A 25,197-nucleotide genomic window follows, 5' to 3' on the forward strand; every position below is an offset into this window, starting at 1 on the left:
ATTAAACATTAAATACCTATTTTCCATATCTTTATATTTATGTATCTCATAAATACAATATTGGTTAAATGCAATATTCTAACTGTGAACTAAAAAGTGTAAGCCATCCTTGCCCACAGCATGACCACCTTTCTTCTGCAATAAATTACACTGCTGGAAAACTTACATGGGATTTATCCTTGATAGGAATTTTTTTATTTTTTGGTATGCCACATACAAAAGGGCTTAAGCTTTGAAAAGGTGCCGATCAACAGCAGAACTGAGGTATTCCATCTCCAAAATCTGAACTGAAAACTGTTGAGAGCTCACCTGAGTTCACCTGACAGGTACATGTATATATAGATTAAATAATGGAATCACGACATTTGGGTTGGAAGAGATCATCTTGTTCCAACCTCTGCCATGAACAGGGACACAGAATCACAGAATCAACCAGGCTGGAAAAGATCTCTGAGATCTTTGAGTCCAGCCTGTGACAGAACACCACTGTGCCAACCAGACCATGGCACTGAGTGCCTCATCCAGGCTTTCCTCAGACACCTCCAGGGATGGTGACTCCACCACCTCCCTGGGCTGTCCAGTCCAATGTCTAATCACCCCTTCTATGAAGAAATGCTTCCTAATGTTCAGCCTGAACTTTCTCTGGCACAGCTTGAGGCTGTATCCTCTTGTCCTGCCAAGACAAGAGGCCAAACCCCGACGGGCTTTCAGGGAGTTTGCATCGAGTGATAAGGAAGGCCTTGAGCCTCCTTTTCTGCAGACACCCCCAGCTACTCCTCATCAGCCTTGTGCTCCAGACTCTTCCCCAGCTCCTTGACCCTTCTCTAAACTCCTCAGTGTTTTGTCAGGGGCCCAGGACGGCTCACAGGACACTCCAAGTGTGGCCTCACCAGTGCCGAACGCAGGGGTACGGTCACTGCCCCGGTCCTGGGCCCGCACACCTTCCACAGCCCAGGCTGCTCACAGGTCGCCACATCCACCCCAGCAGTCGGGCCCCGTTTTCTGGCTGAACTCGATGGCTCAGTCATGGGAACAGGCTGCCCAGGGACGTGCTGGAGTCACCATCCCTGGAGGTCAAGAGCCGTCTGGATCCGGCGCCGGTGATGTGGTTTAGGGGTTACAGGGGCAGTTCTGGGCGGACGGTTGTACTGGATTGTCTCGAAGGTCTCTTCCAAGTTTAATGATTGTATGAAACCAAGCGGACTTGCGGCTGTGCAAACGAGGCACTCGTGGAAGGGCACCCCGATCCCGAAGGCAGCGCAGTGCCCGCCCCGGGTCACGGCCGCGCTCCCTCAGCCGCGGGTCCCTTTCCGGCGCCGCCCCGCCCGGCGCTGCCACATCCTCCGCTGACATCAGCCCGCGCCGCCATATTGAGCCGCCGCCGCCGCCAGCGCGGCCGCCCCGGGACCGGCCCGCTCCCCATGACTGCCCCCGGCCGGGGCGCGTAGGGCGGAGCGGCTCTAGCCCGGCCCGTCCCCTCCCCGAGCCGCCGCCGAGCCCCGCTCTCTTCCCACCACCATGACTTCCCTGACCCAGCGCAGCTCCGGGCTGGTGCAGCGCCGGACCGAGGCCTCCCGCAGCGCCGCCGCCGCCGATAAGGAGCGGGGCGCCGGCGGTGGCCCCGAGGATGAAGGGCGCCGGGACGAGTCCGGTGATGACGAGAAGGGCGATTCCAAGGAAACGCGGCTCACCCTCATGGAGGAGGTGCTGCTGCTGGGCCTCAAGGACCGTGAGGTGCGGCCGGGGGCGCTGGGGGTGCCCGAGGGGACGCCGGCTTTTGGGGGTGCTGTGGGGAAGAGGAGTCTGGTGGTGGGATGGAGTCAAGGGCGCTGCAGAGTGAGTGTGGCTGGGGGCTTGGGGCAGAGGAGATGGGGGACGTGATGTGCCTGGAGCAGGCTTGGTGTTTTGGAGGAGGTGGGGAAAAGGTGCACGGATTTTGGGGAGGGGGAGCCCGGCAGAGTTTGTGGCGCTGCCGTTTGGTTGCGGGGTTCACAGAGGGGCTGTCATATGAGTGCACATGAGAGGGAATATAGAGGACCCGGGAGGACCTGGATATGGGGACCAGGGCTTCAGGCCAGCCTTGGACTTGAGGGCCTGGGTGAACCTGGCACATTTATCCTCCTTCAACTTATCCGTGCCTCCAATGTGGGAGGGAGATAGCTCTGCTCCTGTGGGTTTTGTCAGTCAGAACTCTGGTACATACGAGGTCCTCAACTGCTCTAGGGTGCTGAGCAGCCCTTTTCTGCTAAGACTTTGCAGAGTAATGCATGTTAAAAATATCTTAAAACTGGGGGGAGGGTTATATGAGAGAAATGGGCTGTGAGTAATGAGAAGTGTGTCAAAATGAAGAAGTGGCATTATTATATAATTCTGTATTTTTACTGATTTCATTGCTTAATAGTTTGCCATGATACTGTGAGTAAGTCATTGAGGAAGGTGTACTTCCACCACTGTGTTGGATTTTTTTTTTTGTTTGAAAAAGGCAGTCAATATAGAAAGCACACATGCTGTGGAATGAGAGTTCTATCAGGGAAGCAGTTTAATTTGATGTGGTGTGTGATTAAAGGGTGATACACCCTTATTTTAGATATGAGATACAGTATGGATTTGCTTAAGTGACCAGGTTTTCTTTTTTTTTGTCAAGTAAACTTGCTTTTGTTTTTTAATTTGTGTGACAAGTAAATAATTTAATCCGGTTCACTGATTTGAATGGAAGTCTCTTGAAACTCTGCCTTTTCAGTATGGGAGAGAAGCTGGTAAGTTATATGTTCTTTGACAGGGCATTGCATCTGCAATAAATTTACTGACTGATAGCGAATAAAGAGTGGTTTTCTTGATTAATGTTCACTTTTTAGCACATATCACAGCACCAAGCCTGTCTGAGTTCAAGCCACGTTTGGACAGTACTCTTGGGCACACAGTGTGACTCTTGGGGATGATGCTGTGCAGGGCCAGGAGTTGGACGCAATGATCCTTGTGGGTCCCTTCCAACCCAGTTTATTCTGTAACTCTGTGAGCTGTGTACGTACCTGCTACAGTAGCATTGTGTTTCTCTCTCAGACTGTGTGTTTCAGAGCATATTCTTGTAATCCCATCATTTCAGGTAGACCTTGCCATGGTGTCCTGATAACCTCTGTAGATAGTGATCTCTCCTTCTACGTGTGAAATTGAAGGCTTGTTGAATTGAATGCATATGAGCATTTTTCTTTCTACATGCCTGAATAGTTGGGGGAAAGTAAGTTAGGAGTGGCAACAACAATTGCTGGCAGGATTGGCTTAGGATACCTTATCTTGAAGAAGGTGGTATAAACTGGGTGATCTTTCAGCCTGTTTTTGACCAGGATTATGTGCTAAATCTGCCAAATTGGTGGGTATTATGCTGTAAAGATCTCAAGGTAGGGAGCATTGTGTCTGCCAGGAGGAATATGTGGCACAAGTCTTCGTGGTGCATCAAAGTTAACATTGGGTCTAAAAGTCTGCCTTTGCAATGGTGTGCATCCAAGTTATAAATTACCTGATTTTGGTAAGCACAGGAGTGACATACTTTGAAGGGGATGTCTTATTCTTTTGTAGAGAAAAGGGAACTGAATGGTTACAGTGGCATGGATATCCCTAAGTCCCTTGAGATTTTGCAGTGGAGATGTCAGACACAAAGAATTGTAATTTCAGCTCTAGGGCAGGGGGCTTAAATGCAGGAGCTGTAGCATACCCTCTTTGTGAGCTTTGTTAGACATGAAGCATTGGGATTTAGACTTTGGTTTTGGGCCTGCTTGTGCCCCTGTGTACAGGGTATACAATTTAAACCATTTGTCATGTGTTTTCCTTCCAAAACTGGAAATAAAACTACAGGCTCATTTTCCAATATGAATATTTTTGTTCTCTGTTGTTCTAATGATAAGCAAGCAGAACCAGCTTACTTTACACATCTGGAAATGTTTTTTTACAAAGTCTTTACTTCCAGTAGAACTGATTTACTGTAGCATTTGAGTGAGACTTTCTCAAGAGAGCAAGCAAAGCAGAGCAATATAGAGTCTGTAAAGTGTAATTTTGAAACTATATGAAGTCTAAGGGACAAGCAAAGGCAAGTTTATGAGATACAAGCTTGATTGAAAGTCTGTAAATTTAAAGCTGAGAATATCCTTCCTGTTTATTCCAACAGGAGAAAAGAATTTAATGTTTACTTTAAAATTAAAAAAAATACAAGAAGTAGACTGGATTGGCCAAAGAACATATAAATAAAAAATATAAAAACAAGAACTCTGTTTTGGCCGAAGAACATATTTCCCTATAAATAGGAGCTTCCTCAGAATACTCACTGGTACATGCATTGATAACATAGCTTTTAGATTTTTAGGTAATTTTAAACACTAGTGATGTGGCTTAACTTTATATGAATTGTATACAAAATAGCTTACATGTACAGAGCTACTTTTATAATTTCTAAGTGTGCATGGAAGAGTCTTTGCTACTAGGAGACAGTTTTTAGTGATAGGAAGATATTTAGTGATGCATTGATGAGTTCAGCGTTTCCAGGAGATTGTTAGACACTAATGTGAATCTTGTTTCCAGGGTGGTGTGATGGTTGTAAACAACCACAGCAAGACTTTTGAGTTGTTGTCTGGTTGCTGCTGCAGTATGGATTCAGTGATGGGAATTTCTGGCAGCTGTAGAACAAACACACCACCCCTCAATCCTATTCCTGACATCTGAACACAATTACCCGTATTTGTACATGCTTCTTGGATGTGGCCTTCTTGTTTGTTAATGTTGCGTCCCCCACCAGTTTAGCCTAATTAAGTTGTACCTAATGTATGTGTTCTGATTGCTCTTTTCCACCAACAGTTCTTTTTCAATCTGTATTTTCTGTGTACACATAACTATTTTTGTATTCCAAAGTCAAGATAGGTTATAAGGGATATGAGCTGAAATATGTGCATGCTTGCATAACATGACAGGTGCGGTGTCCTTGGAGGAGCAGGTAATAAACTGGAAGAAAATACATTACTAAAATTTTTCAGGGAGCCTTCACAACACCTGCATGTATTTGGAAATCCTTCAGAAACATATCTGGAAAAGAGAGTCAGGTTCATCCATTTAAAGCAGAGCAATAGCTATAGGAATGAAAAGCATGCACTGAAGTAAACCAGAGCTGTATTAGGTAAAAAAAACAGTATTATGATAGGATGGGTCAAAGCCACAGCAAAAGGGAGTTAGAGTCTAGAACTACTGAAGCAAAAGAAGGGAGTAATAAATATCGGAAGTTATATTATAACTTATTTAAAAATGATAGCTAAGAGGTGAGTTCAGGATAGCTGTTTCATGACAGGTCCTCCCAGTATCTTGTAATTCAGTCTCATAAAAATGGAGAGGTTGTGAGGTGGTCCTGCTATGTAACTTGCTCCACTAATTTCATCCTTGTAGGGTTTCTTCTGGTTATGGATTTGGGTTGTCTTTTCTTTTTTCCTCCTTTTTGAAATTTTCTTTTGGTAGTTGTTGGGAATCTATTCAAATATAGCAGTGCACTCAACTGCTTTTATCCTCTGTACAATTGCCACAACTAAACAAATTGAAGCAGAGAGAGAGACCTAGCACCCACCAAGATAAAATATTTATTTGGTCTGTAACTAATTCCTTACTTGCTGGGAGAATACTCAGGTAAAGTATGCTGAAAAATACCTGGCTACTGCAGTCTACTGCAACATTAAATATTTCTTAGATTTTTTACCCTTTCTTAGCTGAAGACTAAAATGTCATTTGTGGGAATGAAGTAAAGTTAAATCACTTCATTAGGTACAGAAATTATCTTGGATCTTTGTTACTTATGTTTGGCCTTCAAAAATTTCATTTATTGTTGAAAATTTGGTTTCGCATCATAGCTTTGTGTCCAGATAGGTCACATGAAGGTCTCCAGCTTATATTTTTCATTGTGTTGAAGTAAGCTTTTAGGGAAGTAGTGTGCCTGCTTCAGATGGGCTATTTTGTATTGACCAGATTAGTATTAAAATGTAGTTTCCTTATTATTCTTACAAATATGAGTGTCTCAATTGGTTTCTGAATTTTATATTTTAATCCTAAAAGTACTTTTGTGAAAGGTAGCATAGGAATTTTGAAAACATTCAAGACGTGGGTGGTGTTTTTCCTGCTCTTAAGGATTGACTTAGTGAAATGGATACTGTGATGCAGAAGTCTTGGGAGGATTTGCCTTTGTACGAAATTAACAGGTTTTGAAAAGTCTTCTTTGTATCCTTTTAGTCTTTTTTTGTCTCTTGAAAACAGTTTCAGCAAGAGGCTGAATGTCAACTTAGAAGCGCCCAAGTTTTGCTGGAAAATTTCTGAGACAAACAAGTGTAACTCGAAGAGGCGTCCACTGGGAATTCATTCGCGTTGCAGTTGAAGAGTGATGTATGAATGTGTTGAAACCTGGACAAAGGCATGCTTTTTCTCAAATGTTCAGGGCCTAATAACGACAAAGTGTGTAATGTCTGTGGTGAAAAATTCTTTCTTTCATAGTTGCTTACCTTTTTGGTCTTTTTTATTTTTGTATTTCATGTCTATAGATAAATGACAGACTAGGAGAAGAAGATAGGAGGTGTGGGAGGAGGAGTACCCCAATTCTTTTTGCTACAAGATGAGTAAGGTGCCTCTTTACCATGCTGCTGAATAAATCCTGCTTTTAGGCTCTTTTGAGGATATGCTGATTTTGAATCATTTGCATGCAGTTGGTGTGGTTATCCCTGCTTTCATAGCATGGTTAATCTGTAATTGATACTATTTTTCTGTGGATAACTTTGAGTGTGGAAAGTCCCTTTTTTATGACAAGATGTCTGGTGTAGGGCAAAGACAAAAACATTGTCTGGGCATTTTTGGTAGTGCTTTCCAGTTTTTTAAGTGCTCTCAAACAGAGCTTTAACTTAAGCGCTCTTAAAAACATGCCATAACTATTCTTTCTCTCCCTTTAGCAAGCTGCTTTTATTAAACATTTTGAATAAAGTGTATATATAAGAAAATTTTGCTCTTTACTGCTAGAAGATAAATAATCATGAAACTGAAAATAATATTTTATGTTAAAGAAGTAGTGGTTTTTTTTCAGGTATTCTTTAATCCTAATGTAGCTAAAATTTAGTGCTATTAAGTAGCATTTATTGAAATTAGTCGAGGTCCATGTAATGGACTTCTTTGCAAGGATAAATTGACCAGACTAAGTGTTGTAGATAATATATTTAAGAATTACTTTCTTACAGATCAAATAATTACTACAGCACATACTCATCTCTGTGTTGCATTACTGGAAAGAGGGGAAACTAGTCTGGAGTAAATGTGCTTGGTTTCCTCTGAACAACATTTTCAGTCCATTCTTTAATAAGTTTTAGCAAAAGAAGAGAAGAATTAGTTCACTAGCCATGTGCCACTTTTAACTGTTTGGGTTTTTTTCTGGATTGCAAACAGGTCTTAGATCAATTTCAGTAACTTGCTTTCTCTCAGAAATATTGATAAAATGTTACTGCAGAATGATTTCACATGCGCTTTTCAGACATAAGAATTATGAGATTGCACATAAAATAGTTCTCAACTGCTCTCTTCCTCCAAGTACACTGTGTGTAAGCCTGGATGAGTAGAAGCACAAGTGAGTAACAGCACAAAATCACTGTGCTGTTGGTCTGAGCGTGAACCAGCGTTGTGCATGCCAAGGCTTTCCCACCTCCCCCAGTAAAACCTGTACTAAACTACCACGTTTCACTTTTTTTTTTTTCTTTTTTCTTCCCATGTTTGTGGTGGACTGTTGAGATAATACACTCTACAAGCAAGGTCTTTATAAAGGGAGAGGTGTTATTTTCAAAGCTCTTTTTATTTGTGGATGTTACAGGATTTATTCATCGCACTGGGAAATTAGTTGTCAGGCTTTTTGCATATCTTTCTGTTGCTGATACTCTTTTAAGCACTTGTAAGCTGCTTTTTGCTACATACTTTCTAGTCATCTGCCTTTAAGGTCTTACTAAATAGCATAATGTAGTTGTGTTATTTAGAGTCCTTAGCTGCCAGACTGTCTTTTGTGCATGGTTTATACTGGGAGGTTTGTGTTTAGCTTGTCATTCTTGTACAGCACAGCACATTGCACTTCCATTTTTTTTGTTTCAATAGACCTTGATTTTACTGTGGCACTTCCACACTGGGCAGTCTCTACCGCGAGAGAAGCGTTCTGTATGTATTATGTTGTCATTTCAGTATTCTATCTTCTGCAGTGCACAGTGACCAGGCAAATATATGACACCCATTGTGTAGCTTGAGGTAAATGTCAGGTGGATATTCTGTCAGTATGAATCACTCAGGGAAGGCCAACTGCAACTACTCTGCTTGAGCTGGATATTTAAATGGAACTCCTGCCTTAGCAGCTTCTGCAAACTATGCCTGAGACTCTCAGTTAGTATATGTTAAATGCTAAATGGAGGAACTTGTTCCTTTCAGTGTGAGAACAGTGCAGTGGGTGTACTTTTTATTTAACCTCATAACAAAGATGTTGACATGGCATTATTATGAGTTACTCCGTTTCTTGAAGATTGCTTGCACCTGGACAAGTGAAACAAGTGAGGAACTAGAAGCTTGTTCTGAAAAGAACTGAAAGGAAGATGGATGATACTTAGACTAAGAATAGAGGAATCTCTCTCCATTATGTACATGCTTTTTTAAAGACCCAAACACAACTCTAGAATTCCATCCACATTAATGACCAGGTCCGTATTAATAAAAATTCAGCATTGTGCACCTCCGTAGTTTGAAACAATACAGTGTTTTACACAGTGTTTTTAAATGTGGCTGCTGTAAAAGAAGAGGTAGAAGAGAGGGAAAGTGTAGATAGTTTATTTGGGTGCAGATACACTCTATTTATAAACCTGGAGGACAGAATTACAATTTTAATAAATGTGGCCTGCTTAGTCAAATTAGTGAAACCTCCACCTCTTATTTAGTTGGCCTGTAAAGGGCCTGCTTCGTCTGTATCAGAAAGAACACTAGATGCAGGTTTTTCCTTTTGTTTTTAAGAGAAGTGTACTGGACCTGTCTGCGGTAGAGTTTATTTTCATCACAGCAGTCAGTATGGTGCCATGGTTTTTGTTTTTGACCAAAACAATGTTGATAACAGAAAACAGTGGTGATAACACACACCCTGTGCTTTCTGTTGCTGAGCAGTGTTTGCACAGCAGCATGCCCACCTCTGTTTCTCACTCTACCCAGCCCTTCAGTGGGGGGTGCAAGAGGCTGGGAGGGGGCACAGCCAAGACTGCAGACCCCAGCTGACCAGAGGGGTACCTCAGGCTGTGCAGTGCCATGGTCAGCAATAAAAAGAGAGTGGAGAGAGCGGGGTGGGTGGTCATAGCCAAGGGACCACCTGGGCATCAGTCTGCTTGTGGTAGGTAGTAAGCATTTGGCATCGCTTACTTTTGTTTTTTCACTTAAGGTCTTCCTTTCCTCTCCCCCCATGCCAAAGTGACTGAGGTTTTTTTATGGGAGTTTTATGGGACTTAGCTGCCACCCAGGCTCAGCCCAGCACTAGGGGACACTAAATTCTAATGAAACATTTCTTTCATATAAATGTTAGATTTTATGTTTAGTGACAATAGGAGGTCGAGTAGAAATTAGTTTGTTGAATTCAAAGGTTATTGAACAAACTAATTACGTCTTAATTTTGCACCAATATGGAAGAGCAGAGATTGGATACTGATGGAAGATGGCTTTGCAAGAGTCATGCAAATATTTGAAGTCATTATCTACGTGTGTATACAGTTAATCATGAAGAAAGTTAGGCTTCTAAGTTTGTCTTTTCATTTCTAAATAAGCAGTCAGACTCTTAAATGTTGATTTAATCAGAGGTCTCATAAGGGTTCAGCAGTGTGTGTGTGCTAGTTGCCTCCTTTTCAGAAAATCTATGGTTTTTTATTATCTCCATTTTAATGAGAGATGTGCCTGTGTAACGTGTGTGTGTATGGGCTTGAAAACGTGGCAGTAACATCTGGCTTTAGCTCTTTCAGTACCTGACAGCAGCTGCTGTGTGTTACTTATTCCTAAATGCAGTGGCAGGTTAATCAAATACCTGACAAGTTACTTGTCAAGAGTACTGTGCTTTGTAGAATATGTAAGCATGCTTTCCTAAAGTATTTCCATGTTTGACTGTCAGAACATTTCAGAGATTTCCCCCACTAACTTATCTATTTATAACTAGAGTACAATTTATGTTCCAGTAAATGGCTAATGATTTCATTTGCATTAAAAGAGGTAATCAAGAGGGACTGGAGTAAAACATCAAAGTCCTTGCCTTGTAGTATTCTAGTAATAAACACTCCTGCACTCTGGCTTGAGTTTTTCTTCTTAATTTTCAAAAGTTTCATAGGTTAGAATGTACCATTAGATGTTCTTGCAAGTTTCTGGGTTGAGAAGGTGGTGGCTTACTTGAAAGGTCAGATTTGCAGGAAAGAGCTCTGTAGTATAGGCTGAAAAAGACCTAATGTAATGTGAAGAGGAATCCAGTTTATTTAAATTGCACATGATTGAAGTTTGAATATTTTTCATTTGACACATGAGAAAATCCAGAGTATTCCTATAACAGTGTCTTACTTGAATACTTTTTTAGTATTTACACATTTCGGGCATCTTGTTTTTATCTTTTTAGTATTATTACTATGTTTCCTGACGGCACCAACTTGAGAGGAGCTGTTGACCCCTTGAAGTCATAGAGGCCCAGCAGAGAGACCTTGACAAATCAGAGGGTTTGATACCACCAGCTGCGTGAAGTTTAATGAGGGCAAGTGCCAGATTCTGCAGCTGGGATGGGGCAACCCCAGATGTGGGGAGGAGTGAGATTCTGGAGATGCCTCAGGTGCATGGCAGGATTGTTTGGGGTGTCCTGTGCAGGGTTAGGAGTTGGGCTTGATGATCTTAAGATTCCCTTCCACCTAAGGTTATGGATACAGGATATGATAGATTATGATGCTGTGATTTCTGAGGGATGACTGGTAAAAGGGATGAATGTCTCCTAAAATTATTTTGTTTTCAGAATGTCTTCAAAATGTTTTTTTTCCAGCTATTTCTTTTACTGTGTCTGAAATTCCTTTGTTACCCATTTTAGAGATATCTGAAAAATGAAACTCACACTTTTGGTAATTTAATCTGTTGTTTGTCTATATAATACATAGAAAATAGCCCTCTCTGAATGTACCCATATCAAATGAATCTGGGTCATGTATTTAACCAAATGTTTTAAAACAGGTTTGTCTGTAGAAACAGTGAAAATCAATATATGATAGACAGTAGGTGTGAAAACCATTTAGTAAGGAAAATGGAGGGTTAGTCTTAGAATTTGCTAATAATTAAGAATTTTATTGAAACATATTGTTGTCTGAACCAAAATTCAGTTTTGTGTTTCAGGATTGCTTAGTGTCTTGGAATCTAAGCAGGGGGAAAGAAATGAATGTGTTCTCAGCTTAACTATCATTCTTGTATTCCAGAATCATTTTGTTCAGGGTGTTTTTTGTCTGTCCTGTGTGATAAGTCCATTGACGGGGGAAAAGATTGAAGCTATTATTGAAGAGTTGTTCAAGTAAGACACCCTAACCCTGAACATTTTATTTTTTTTTTGGTCTAAGGCCACACAGTTCTTTGCCAAAAGAAGCTGATTTGGAACTTGCAAAAGAATGCTGCCAGAGAAGCTGGAATTGGTTTTCTGTTTAAATCTGTCTGCCATTGTGCAGGCCCGTAGTGTCATGGAGTATGAGATTTTCTTAGAGATAATAAGTTTATAGCTTTTAAGAGCTAATAAACTGAAATATGTATTTTGAATGTATATTAGAAAGTAAGAAATGCTGGGTCATTAAAGCATATGCATAATTTGACAGTGTCAACTTGTATTGTTTGAGACTTATTGCCTGCTGCAGCTTCTGTGCTGTGATTACATTCAGGTTGATATAAATTACAGTAATCTGCATTGGAAAGAAAATAACATATCTTTTTGGTTCCCTGAAGATGAAAATGGATCAGTTCTGTAAGATACCTTTGGTGAGAGCAGTCTTCCTTTACCTTGAGAATTAAATTTTGGACATTCCAGCCTATGTTGCAATAGTTTTTCCTTTTCCTCATCTTCTGTAATTGTTTTCCGTTTTGCATTTTCCCCACATTCCAATAAATATGTTTAGTTAGGCTGGCAGAAACACTTTTAATTGGTTCTTGCTGGACTTTGTTTATATGTTTATTCCATCTAAGGCTCCTGAAGTTAAGTCAGAGGTTCACAGAGGTCCATATAAGGACATTAGCTGAGGTGGAGCAAATGGTGGCTGGCTGCAGAAGAGGAGTTCTAGCATTGACCAGCATTTCTGTTTGTCATTGAAAACTTGGAAAGGTTTGTAGATCTTTTTGAATTTTGTGTTCTTGCATTCCAAGACCAGTTTGCCTCTATTAGGCTGTGAAGCTGGTAACAGCATGCTGGAAGGAAAGACTTCCTTTTTTTTTTGTTTGCTTTTTTAAAAGGGTTCCTTATTTCTAAGATAATCTAAAATTTATGTAATTGAAGTTTTTGACTGAAAAAGTCAGGTGTCAGATTTGTTGGACAAATACTTTACGAAACATACTCAGTATTAAGTTAAGCATCTATAGCATCAGTCTTGCTGACTCTGACCCCATTCAAGAGATGCAAAACTGTATCAGTTGTTCCTTATAGAGCGATGACATTCCTAAATAAATTACTGACTTTTAACAGCTTTCCATATCTAAAGAATCCATAAACTTATTGCTGTTTCTTTGCCCAGTAACTCAGTTACTGACTTTGATTTGTCTGAGATCTCTGCCTGTATTTGTGTTATCACAAAGAAGAGGTTTGCTTACCTGCAGCAGTGTCAGACCATTTATGTTTCTGCAATCAGCAGTTCCAGTCAGCAGTTTCACCTTCGCCTAGAAAGGATAGGAACAGAATCATGTAGAGGTGTTAGAAGACATACTGTTCTTTGTCCTCTCCTAGTGCTGTCAGATGGTATCTCCATTTAATACAAGAGGACATAGTGTTTCTGTTATAGAAGAATGCTGGTGATAGATGCATTTGGAATGCTTAAAATTAGGCTTTTGGGTCACCAGAATGAATTTGTAATAAACAAAGTACTGTTGTTAGCCTTTCTCTCTATGTGCTGCTTATATTTTGTACTTTGCATTATTTGGATTTGGGAGCAGCTCTAAGGAAATGTGTTGTAGAAGTTCTTCAGGAGGTGTAAGTGCTTTTGAAAATCCAAAGCAATATTAGTAGTTGTTGATAGACTTCATAAGGGAAACAGTGTATTAAGATGGTTGTCTTTTTTGAGACTATGATAGCCCAATGCCTTCCACTTCACTTGTACTCTTCATTAAAAATTGAAATACTTTTAGGCAGTGTTTGTTTCATAAGCAATCATAGCTGTGAAGCAGATTAAAATTGTAAAATTGCTTATGACCAATTCTTATATTGGAGATAGGATGTAGGGGGAAGAAAGCAGACATCTCAGACGTGAAAATTGTTGCAGACCAAAGTTCCTAACAACTCTTCACCTGCTCCAGACCACCTGGACAGTGTATGATGTTAATCCTTTCCCTTCTTTTCTCCCCAGCTGTCTTTCTGTCATCACAAAACTACTAGTTGAGGGAGGAACTTGTTGACTAAAAAAGTGACAATTCTGTCACAATTGTGATTAAGTCCATTATGAAATACAACTTGCCACAGTTGTACTTCAAGATAAATTTTCTTTGCTTGTGTTTTGCAGTAGGTTTCAAGTGGGTGACAGATGATGATTTTATTATTATTATTATTATTATTATTATGTTCTCTCTGTGCTTTGTGTTGGTTAATAATAGTCTAGTAGGTGCCTCTGAAAGAACTTGCTCTTTCTTCAGAGAACCAGAAAGGGATGCTATTGCTGCTTTGTCAGATTTAAATAATATAACTTCCAATTTATGATCATCAGGGTAGTCATTGCTGAAGTCCAAAATGGGGAGGTGCTTTTTGTCTTTTCTGAGCATATTTTGGTCATGAATGGCTTCAGCACAGGTATCCCAATAATATACAATTTTTTTCCTCTGTTCTTTGTCCCAAAGACTAAGTTCTAGCTGAAACTATTCAGGTTATAAAAACTATTCAGGGTTTGAATGCAGTTTATCTATTGAAGTGTGGGTTGTCATGGAAGGGGATGCTGTTACATTTTGCTGTCTGTCCCAACCACATTCTTTCCCTTCTCCACACTGTCTCTGAAGTTTGCTCACCTGCATGGTGAATCAGGTGACGAAAATGTCACTTAGCTCTCAGAAGGACCACTTGCTCACCTGGCTGGCTACACAAATGCTGCCGTGGGCTCAGGCGAGAGAACAGCATGGAGCGTGCGTCCATGGAGTGAAGAGCTGATTTGTCTTCAACAGCTGTTCAGGCTTTGGACTGCTTCCTTGGTTTAGTTCTCAAATGGCTAAAAATTAAGATATGGCGAAGGACGTACCTTCTCCAGTAACATGCAAGGTTTTGTGCAAGGCTAAAATGAGATGTGGTGACATTGATTTTAAAGGTCAGTAAAACCGAAATTAATCTCTCCAAGGTAAAAAGTAATGATTCACAAGGGTTGCTTGTGCTGGGAAAGTAATTGAACTCTGGGGTATCATTTTGTTTTGTTTCTTTTCCTACTGTTTTTCCCCTGGTGTTTCTCCCTGCCACTCTTAGTACCTCTAAGAAAAAAAGAAATTTGACTATACATATACATTTATTTATACATATATATATATATATATATATATATATGAATATGTGTGTATATATAAAATATTAATCTTTCTCAGAATTAACTACACACAGTGAGCATGCAGGTACATTTTTCTTCCATGACACTGCTGTATAAATGCTAGATGTAAGTAGACTCTTTGCTAATTGTGGTATTCAAAATGAAAAGCAGCTCATATAAAATTTATACGAGCAGATGACTCAATTTACCTTTTCTAGTCCTACAGGTAATATGAACTGACTTTGAAAAGTTTTTTTTTCCAAGTTCCACATTCACTTTAGTTAGTCCATCTCAGGCTTAGATTTCTTGACAACTGTTTCCTCATATGCTCATCTGAATGGTAGAACTGAACATTGTGGTTTTATCTGTTCCCAAACTATATATTTATTATTCTGGCATGTGCATTTGGCAAGAGCCTGTAATTGGACCTGAAGGTAATTTTCCACTGTGTTTGTCATCTGTGATTTGTGAGAACATAAAAATAGTCTGCTGCATTCTGGAAAGAATAGGTAGCAAGGAAGAAACACCTGTTTAGGAAAGCTCAACACTTGTTTGTACATAAACAAACCCACAGTTTTGTGTCTCAGAGATTTTATGTTGCTACCCCCAACAGAGTGTTTGAGTGCCATCTATGCAGAAGTAAGGAAAGTAACAGCAAACTCCAGCAAGTTTGGGAAGTCTGATTTTTATTTTTTATCATCTAGGTAGAGCTTTTTGCAATTTTTTTGACTGAAATACTATTCTAATAGAGAACAGGGTACCTGTAAATTCAGAATTTACTGTTTACTAATGTGAAAGCTTTCTTTAACTGGATTGCGCCTCCTAGCTGAGAAACCCAGAATCTAAGGATTTGATGTCTTCTGACAAGACTCTAAAGTGTAGTACCTCAGAGCTGGGACTCCCAAACTCCTCAGGAGTTGTAGTTGTTCACTTCTGCTTTCTGTTAGTTGGCCAGCTTCCCTTCTGATTGAGCTGCCATGTCTGGAAAGAGTTTAATCAATATTTTGTTTGTTTTATCTATACAAGAAGTTTCAGAAATTGTATTGTTTACCAAATTTCAAAGTCTTTTTGTTTGAGTCTTTCGTAATAGAAAAATTTGGAATTTCCTGAGAACAGGAATTCAAGGGTTTGGGTAGCTGTAGTGATGTTTCTCCTTTAGAAGATTCCCTTTGATTGTTTGGTTTATTTTAGTTGTTTATTATAGATGTTTTAGTTCTGTGTTTTCGTAGAGGGTGCTAGCTGAGGGTCTAAGGAGTACTATTAAGTTTGAATTTAAAATGAAAAGGCTTTTAGTAAGAGAAGTATAGACTGGGTGGTGTTATGTGCATTATCCCAGAGAAACTTCTGTTGTGGTTCCTCATAAATGTAAATGGAGTCTGAGTCAGGGCCAAAACTTCGACCTAACACTGACCTGTGATAATAAATATGAGGCTGTGTGGATCTGAGGAAGGGCCTGAGGGACCTGTTAAGTTAAAATAAAGAAATACTTTATGTTTTTGGAGAGTAGGTGTTAGTAACCCACAATTTACCTTCACATACTGTTACATGACTTTATGATGCTTTTTTAAAAGCTGCTGATTTCCAATTGCAGTGGCTCTGTGATCTGCAAAGTAATCTGCGATAGCTTGAGACTCTTTGGATTAGAATGCATTGGCAGCTGCAGTCTGTGTTCTGCAAACAGCTGCCCTTAACCACGAGTTAAACACTTCATATTTATTTATATTACCATGTGTGTATTTTGAAGCCTCAGAGTTGTAATTCTGCAAGCATTTTGCTTTCCTTCTCTTGAATCTGAGGTATTTCCATGGATTTTTTACTGTGCCCTCCTCCTTTCTTGTCTGTGCCAGGTATGGTAGAACTGCTATTCACCTATTCCGAGTTATCTGAAGAAGTGGAGAAAGAATATATATTTCTGTAGTGGGAAGAGATTTTTAACAACTCTGATAAATAAAACAAAGCATTCTTGAGTAAAAGATTACCCAGTCCTTTCTGAGTCTTTTGTTCTATGTTTTATTAAGAAAGTTTTCTTTTTTTTTTTTTTTTAACTTTGTACTACATTAGGGAGTACTTCTACATGAACATGAGATGACATCTACAGCTTAATTGCATTTTTTGCACTGTTACTGCTGGGTTACTTAAAATTGCACTTGGGAGACAGAAAATAGTGATGTTGATTCAGTGGGGTCTTTCTGTTTTGGTTTTAGTTTTTTAGTTATTTTTTGTTTGTTTGTTTGTTTCAAATAGAGTTAGTGTGACAGTAGCCTGGAAGCTGTGAGAGTCGTTGATCTGTGAAGGTTGGCTGTTTTGTGCTTAAGTGAAATGATTTTGAAGTTTTGTGCAAGTCTTAAAGCAGCCTTAATTGTGTAGAAATCACTAACATGGCACCAAGTATCTTGAGACACATCTGATAATTTTTTGTCTTCTCACTCTGATTTTTTTACATACTTATGAAATTATAGTGGTCATGGTTGCAGTGCCCTGTTGGATCACAGATAAAGTGTTAGCAATCTTCTTTAAAGAAAAGAAAAATTACAAACAACCTTATGAATTTTAAAATCTCTTGGGTAACAGTGTCTCTAAAGAGACTAAGTAGAAGCCGGAAGTGGAAAGTAAGGTAGTTTTGGGAACTGGCCTCTGTTATACAATGGACTGTTTAATAGTTGGCAGTTTCAAGTGATTAATGAATAATTAAACAGGAATACCTGTGTGAGCTAGAAGTGGGTAGAAGGCAAGTGAATAGGAGAAAGTGAATAAATGCCACAGGAGCTGGTGGGAAAGAAATGGCCTAATGAACATGGATTTTAAATAACTTATTCTTAAAGTGGAAAGAGGATCTTAGTCTCAGCTCTGTGCTTTGCCATATCTGGGTGGAAAGCTGAACTTTCAAAGTTAATATGGAAACAAGTATTTGGTGTAAACTTTATTCTAATTTCCCTTTTTGCTTGTCTAGCAAAACTAGTTTTTAGCTGAAAGTTTCTAGGTCAGGCCTGACAAAAAATGCTTTTGTTCTGTGTTTGTGTAAATAAACATGACAGTTGTAAACAGTTTTTTGATCTTTGAGTCATTGTAGATTTAAAATTTTGTCTTGCAAGCTATTCATAGCTTAAAGTGCTATTCTAGTGTGATTGCTGTCAGATAAAAATAATCTCCTGCTTTGTAAGTCTTACCCCCCGCTGCTTAGTAACTTTAATGAAATAAGTATTACTTTGAGTTAGAGAGTTTGTAAAGCTGTAAGGCTTGCAGGAAGAGGGATGAAATAAAAATACTTGGTATTGTATTTGTGAGAAAACTAATGCTGTTTAAGAGCATTAAATAGTAGAATGAGTTGCATTTCTGCATAGTGGTGTTTGATCTTCAGTCAAGTGTTTTGAGACTGCTAGGAATTGGAAAAAATGAACAGTTTTAAAAACCATGTCCCTGTCTTGTTCTGTGCGCTGTAATGAGCAGTGGACAGGTTACATTCTCAGGGAGAGGTGGGATCAGGATGACAATTCCCCCAGTGAACATTGACTTCATCCTGGTCTATGTGTGGTTTACAGATTGGTTGCTGTCTGTCAAAATTCATTATTGTTCTTGTTTTTTAAAGAAGTTTTTAATTTTTTTTAAAACTTCTGCCTTCCTGTTAAAGCAATTGAGTGGAAAACCAGAAAAGAAATTGGCTACTGACTACTAACCTGTGAGCTAAGTTGGTTTATCATCTTTTAGACCTTGTTTCCTTACAAATAGTGCATTATTCTATTTTGCCATTCCACCTCCCCATAAATTATTAATCTCCACCCCTTTGTTTCTTTTTTGAGCATCTTTTCCAGTTATGCTATATACCAATTAAAGTAGGTGTCAAGAGGGTGTTTGAAATATCAAAGATAAATGTTTCCCATTCATTTCTAGTTACTCCAGGAAGACTGAGTTAATTTAAAGGATGATTTAGTTAGATTGTTGAGTGCTGAACTGATATTCTGTGAAAGTTCCTTCGATTGTCTGGTATCTTTGCATTAGGTGTCAAAACCAACCCATTCATCTACCAGAATGATCTGGAAAGATCAGTTTAATGGATTGAAAAGAATCCCTTTCCTGACTCTGTTAATAGGTGTACAATTTCTGTGTGTGGAAATACAATGTTCCTTCTCTAGAGGATCACCTGTGAGCTGAGTCTGGGGGGCAGAAGGAAAATAAGAAGTTGGTGACAACAGGATCCGTTCTCATGGCTTCACTGTCATCTACCCCACCGAAACAAGCAGCTCCATTTATGAAGGATGTAATCTTTTTCAACTGGCTTTCAGGACTATTTGGTTAAAAACCTTTGGGTGGTTGTGCAGTCTCCATCCTTGGAAGCTTTTGAGACATGCTTGAATAGAGCCCTGAGCAACTTGACCTGACTTCATAACTGAGCCTGCTTGCAGCAGGAGGTTGGACTAGAGACTCATGTAGTCATTTTTGACCTGACTTTATCTCATGAGCGAGCCTGCATTTCTCTGCAACCCTCAGCCTATGGCCATCTGTGTTAACTACTACTGGAACAGAGGAGTTTACATCTGGTAATTGGTGCTGGGAGTGGTGTAGTTAAAGTCACTTCGTTGAAAAATAGTAATTTTAAAAATAAATTCAGTTTCATTGCTAAAAAAAGGAAACAAGCATCCACACTTTAATTGTTTACGTAGTAATCTGAAACTTTCTATGAATATAAAGAAGTGTAAATTTATTGTAATTGTGGGTTTGTGCTGTAGATTTTTAGTTTGCATATGTATTGTCTGACTTAAAAAATTATTATGTAAAGAGCCTGACTGGAAATAGAATGTAGGAGTCATATCTCTTCCCGCTCAAGCAAATACTGCACTTTATCATGTGTGTTATTTGGCAAAAAATGTCTGGTGCCAAACAAAATCTTAATTGCAGAATGGCATTGTAGAAGTAGCTGATACCTGCAAAGTATCAGCTCTAGAGTAGAAGACTGATTAGATAACTTCTCAAATGCCTTTCCAAACTCATATTTATGGTGTTTTAAGTAAATATATTGGACCTGTTTTGGTAACTACCTTAGAGATTCGGGGCTTTTGTAGACTTTTCATAAGTATTGGTCATCTGTATAATACAGCTCTTGAAAATAGCTGAGTGCAAAATTGAAACAAGTATTCTCACATTCATGGAAAGCTGTAATTTATGTAATTAGTTAGGGACTGGTTTGTAAATTTAGTGGACTTAAAATATATGCCCCTTATATCTTTATATGTTGGCAGCTTTCATCTGCAAAAATAATAAAATTGGCTTGTTCTTATTTTAAGCTAGTCTTTGTTCTTGGTTATGACAATTTTATGAAAAGCAGAACATTCTTCTGCTCTTTCCCCACCTTGTCTTGTGTACAGCATCTTTCTGTAAAGTATCCCAAAGTTGGTATTTCCAGAAGTGCTTCACTAGAACACTTTGGGAAGATCTTTATGAATCATATCAAACATTTCTCAGAACAGTTCTCAATGATTTTACTTTTATCTTAGATATTCAGATATTAAAAATATTCAAGAACATTGTTGGCTACTCTGTATAAAATAATTATTTTTGTAAAATTTTTTTTGATCATAATTGTTGAACAATGGAGTACAAAAGTCAATAGTTGTTTCTAGATACTGATGAGTAAATGTATTGGGTCAAATGGTCTGCTCTACCATTTAAGCAGACAGCTGTCAATGCAGAAATATAGAGAAATCACAGTAGGTGAGGTGTGCTTAGTGGAATAAATGTGGTTTGCAGTTTTGCAGTTTGTATAAGAACTATGCTTCAAGCTGTAAAAGCACATATTTTCAAGGGATTTAAATGACAAAGTGGTAGCTGTTATAAATATTTATTTGAAAGCTTTTTTCTTTTAGTTTATTATGTTCAAGCCAAAATAATTTGTACTGTGATTTGTGTTGATTGCCATGTTTGTGTTTTCCAGTATACTCCATAGTTATATCCACTTTTAGTTTATTATTGCTTTCTCAGTGCTACATTGTTTATGCATGTAAAATCACACTAATGTTTCTTGGTCACTCATAAAGCCGTGTGATGTCAGTAATGCTAAATGCTTGATGTCTTAAAAGTATCTTAAGTTTATTTTGACTGTGTATAAAACTACACTTTATACCTCACGGCTCTTGGTATTGCCCTCTTTCATTCTGTATCATTTTCCTGAGGATTCCCAGTTCTTCACAAGGCAGAGACTGAGTGTCAAAACTAACAGGATGAGACTGTTTCTCTTTCATGTTTTCAGGGCAGGAATGATAGTGACTAGTGATGCTACTTCAAAAGTGTGAAAGCAGGAGAACTGCTCAGAGAACACAGCAAGGCCCTTTTTCTGTTCTTTTTCAGGTGGAGATGGAGATATCTTAACTGTCTTTCCTTCTTCACAGGGTTACACATCGTTCTGGAATGATTGCATCTCGTCAGGATTGCGCGGCTGCATGTTAATTGAATTGGCATTGCGGGGGCGTCTCCAGCTGGAGGCCTGTGGAATGAGGCGCAAAAGTCTGCTAACAAGAAAGGTAAGTGCAGGAAAATGGTCACATTCACTCGTCAGGCTCCACGCAATACAGGAGCTATAAATTACAACTGGTTCTAAGAAAAAGCCTGGGGTTTTTTTTCTTTATGTGAAGATGATGATTCTGAGTAATGACCTAAGGCAGAAGTGCAAAGTTAAAAGGTGTTTGGGTGGTGAGATGAAATGCCTTGGGACATCTCTGGTACCTGTTCTGTGCCCGTGTTTGTTCCTTGGATGTGTTGCTGGTGCTGTTGCTGACCAGCCGTTGGCAGTGGCTTTGGCTGGGGCGTGGTGGCAGCAGTTACAGCCAGTGGCACCAGCCACAATCTGCCAAAGGAGCTGGATTTTGCAATGCCAGTGGGATGTGGGCTCAGGCTGAAAGGAACGGATAACTGCCAGACACCAGATGTGTCCTGCAAGCCACCAGTTTACTTCTGGGTGTACACAGCGCTGCAGTTGTGCTTGCATTGCATGGGAAGGAAACCATCATTGTTCTTGGGACCCCTGAGAACATACAACTGTCTAGTTCAAGCATGAGGCTGGTGAGTTAAATGGGTTGTGCTCTCTCACCTTCAAGATGGCCACATCTCTACGGTCCTTTATAGAATTGGGCTGAAGATTTGAGGCCTTAGTTTTTTACTTTTACCACTGAATTTTCCCTTTGTACAAAATGTGCGAAGTCATGCTCTTGGAAGAATTTTTACTTCATCAGCATTAGAGGACACTTGTAAAATAAGCCTATTGAAAACCTGGTCAAATGTTGTCTGTCCACCACAAATAAATTCTCTTATGGCACATTTCTCTGTCAATATTATCTTTTCTAAATTTTAAGGCAAGCTTGTGAATTCCCTAACCTTCTCACAGCTCCCTTCACTTCAGAAAAATCGAACCTCTGTTCCGACAAACAGTCCCTACTTCTTTTAGCCTCGTTTAAGCATATTCAGCATTGATTAGTTCGCACATTTTTTTTTCCTCCAGAGCTTTTGGCTTCTTAGGCATTCAGTAATCTTCTTAGGCATTCAGTCAGGAGTTATTTTCATTCTGTGAAAACCTTGTCAGTTCTATCTACTTGAAATATTAACTGTGAGGTTGCTGGGTTTTTAAAGAAAATGGAAAAATAATCTGTATGTATATTCACTAAAGAATACAAGCAAAATTATTTGTCTGAGTTGTGATTGGGTTTTGTTTGATTGTGGTTGCATGTTTTTTGTTAAATTTTATCATGTGGTTTGTCTAAAGTGATCTAAAATCTACGCAATTTAGAGGTTTTCTTATTCTGCTGTTGTAAAGTATTTGAGATACCTTTCAGTTTTCAGGCACGAGGGTTCTATAAAAATAGGCATTAATTTAAAATTTAGATGAAGGTTGTTTTCTGCTTAACTACTTCCCTGCAAATGAAATCCCTAAACACAGCACCTCCATCAATTTAGAAATCAGTCTTATGAATGACTTATGTTATTTTGCACCTTATTTGAAGTTTTCCATTAACACTAAATTTCAGTTTTGTTTCTGTGTTGGCCAGATGTAAGTCTCTATACTCTGTCAATTGTCCTCCTTGTCCTGCTTCTGCAGGCTTTGCTCCCCATGCCCTTAGCTTTGGCTGTGAAATAAATACTGTGCCTAATAAGTGGAAAGAGCTGTCAAATAATACATCCAAGGTTGTAATTCAGGGGTGAAATTATTTACTTTGATCAGTTTAGTTTTTAATGGAACCACTCTCTTGATCTTGTCATCGGGTGGGGCACAAGTGATAAGGTGAGGTGAAGGAGGGTAAACTCCAGTTTTTTGGGCAGTAGCACAGATTTATAACCAGTTAAGTGTGGCTTTAATATAATTAACTTGAAAGAATGATAGCTACAATGATTTTCACTTAAAGCCTTAAATCAGGTTGATCTCTGCTGATAATATTTTGTGGGAACTCAGCACATCACTCCGGATGTCCAGAGTTACCGAGAGAACCCTTGGGGGTCTCGGAAATCCTGGAATGTTGCCAGGAGTGTTTGGTGGCTTGATTTTGATCCATCCACAGAAGTGACAGCAGTTTGAGGACATGAGAATCACTTTAGAGTGAAGGGTGTAAAAGGGACACATTTAGAGGGTGAAATATAAACTTTAAGGTTTTTGGTACAGGGGGGTTATGGAGACAAGATGGAGGGATCAGGGCGTGTCTCGTCCTTCTTCTTTCTTCTTCTTGTCTTCCATCTTCCGTGGTGATGTTGGCACTTGGGGATTGGTTTATGGTGAAGGTGCACTTGCTAACATGGGTGAAAAGTATTGGAAAATAAAGGTAAATATAATGTACGTAGATTTTAGTATAAAAAGACATGACCGCCCCATGGGTGGTCAGAGTGCCTTTGGCTGCCTTGCAGGTCAGACCTCTGTTGGGTAGACAGAAAATTTTGTAGATAAGAAACAATAAACAATCTGAAGATCGAAAAGCTGAAGAGTCCAGACTCGTCCTTTGAAACGCGGGCCACCCAAGAACCACCCTACCCGTGTCCAGGCAGAGACAGAGAGCCGAACCGGGCAATATTTTGTACTTCAGAATGGATCAAGATGCATTAAATCTATGATTGAATGCCATAGAGAGTCAAATGAGACTGAGAAAAGAGTGGACAAGGACTTGATGGACCTTAGTGAGATTTTGTAAGTGGATATGATGTGTTACACATGGCAACATCCTTGTAAATTTGGCTTAAGAATATGTAATTGTCACACCATTTTGGATTCTGTCTACTGGCATCAATATTAGAAACAAATAAATGAATTTTGAGGTTTGCAAATGGTTATTGAGAATAGAAGATGGTACTGTACATTGCCTTACAGGCTCAGAGAGCAAACCAAATTGATAGAGTTATTAGAATCAAAAGGAATCCCAAAAAATCCTTGGCAGATTTTCTTCAGTATTTATTGCTAACAATTCTGAGCAATTCATGCAAGAGTGAATTTTTGTATTAAAACTAGAAAATGAAGTTTACTTAAAAATCTGTGCTTAATCTTTTAGCTTTGCTTAATTACAGAGCTGCATTGTGAAAAATGCAAATTAAATATTCTGTATAATTGAAATTTCCTTAGTTGATAAGTACGAGGCAAATCTAGTACCTGATTCATCACTGAAAAATTGGAATAAAGAATATTTTTTTACAATCAGGCTAAGGACCAGCATCTCTGAAGAAACAGGATGTTCCCTGAACTATGGAACAGTATGACATTTCCAGAACACCTTTCGGACTACTCTAAAGTGTTAAGAAAGATAGGAGCTTTCATTTCCTGCTTTTTATATGTGTATATATATGGAATTGTGTTGATGTATTCGTTTTTCTGTCAATCACCTGGTACCTTTTCTCTGATGCTTGTAAAGTGCTAGTTTGTAAACTATTTAAATTGCCAGATATAATAGTAACAACAACAATAATAACAACTATTATTATTATTATCACTAACAACTGTAGTAATTCTTCTATAAATAAAGATGGATTTTAAACATACTGACTTGAGCTAGTTTAATCTGTAAGTTTTCATTCGGTGCTCTTGATTTTGTCTCCTGAAAAAAAATTGTATTTTTTTGCATGGTTTCTGTAACTACTTATACTGGTAAACAAGCAGTTACGTTTTTGAATTTTATTATGTTCCTCTGAATCAGTTTTTTTGTTGTGCTTTCCTGAGTGAAGAATTCAAATAATTTTAGAAGTTATTAAATAAGAGACTTATATTGTATTGCATTTATTGTTGCATGTTAAGGGGTTTATTAGTACATGTGTATTTTCCCTAGTACGTGTGGTTTAACTGTAATTAAATTAAACTCTATTAGTTGGCAGTGTGTTCTTCAGAGCTGGAAAACTTACAGATGTTGTCATGAATCTATTTTTATCTGTTCGTATATTGAAGAAAACTAGTTTTTGTACCTTTTTTTTGTTGTTATTT

At 38.9% G+C, this 25,197-nt stretch overlaps 1 protein-coding gene across 1 annotated transcript in view; it reads left to right on the top strand.

The window, feature by feature from the left end:
• The first annotated feature begins 1,321 nt into the window (after positions 1-1,321).
• Positions 1,322-25,197, top strand: part of GOLPH3 (golgi phosphoprotein 3) — a 31,683-nt gene continuing 7,807 nt past the window's right edge. Inside the window, exons 1-2 of the mRNA XM_054651960.2 lie at positions 1,322-1,734; positions 21,146-21,277. Coding sequence (XP_054507935.1) covers positions 1,519-1,734; positions 21,146-21,277 — 348 coding nt within the window. The 5' untranslated portion in view covers positions 1,322-1,518. The remainder of the gene's footprint in view (positions 1,735-21,145; positions 21,278-25,197) is intronic.

Source organism: Agelaius phoeniceus, chromosome Z, assembly GCF_051311805.1.
Source record: "Agelaius phoeniceus isolate bAgePho1 chromosome Z, bAgePho1.hap1, whole genome shotgun sequence".
Lineage (NCBI taxonomy): Eukaryota > Metazoa > Chordata > Aves > Passeriformes > Icteridae > Agelaius > Agelaius phoeniceus.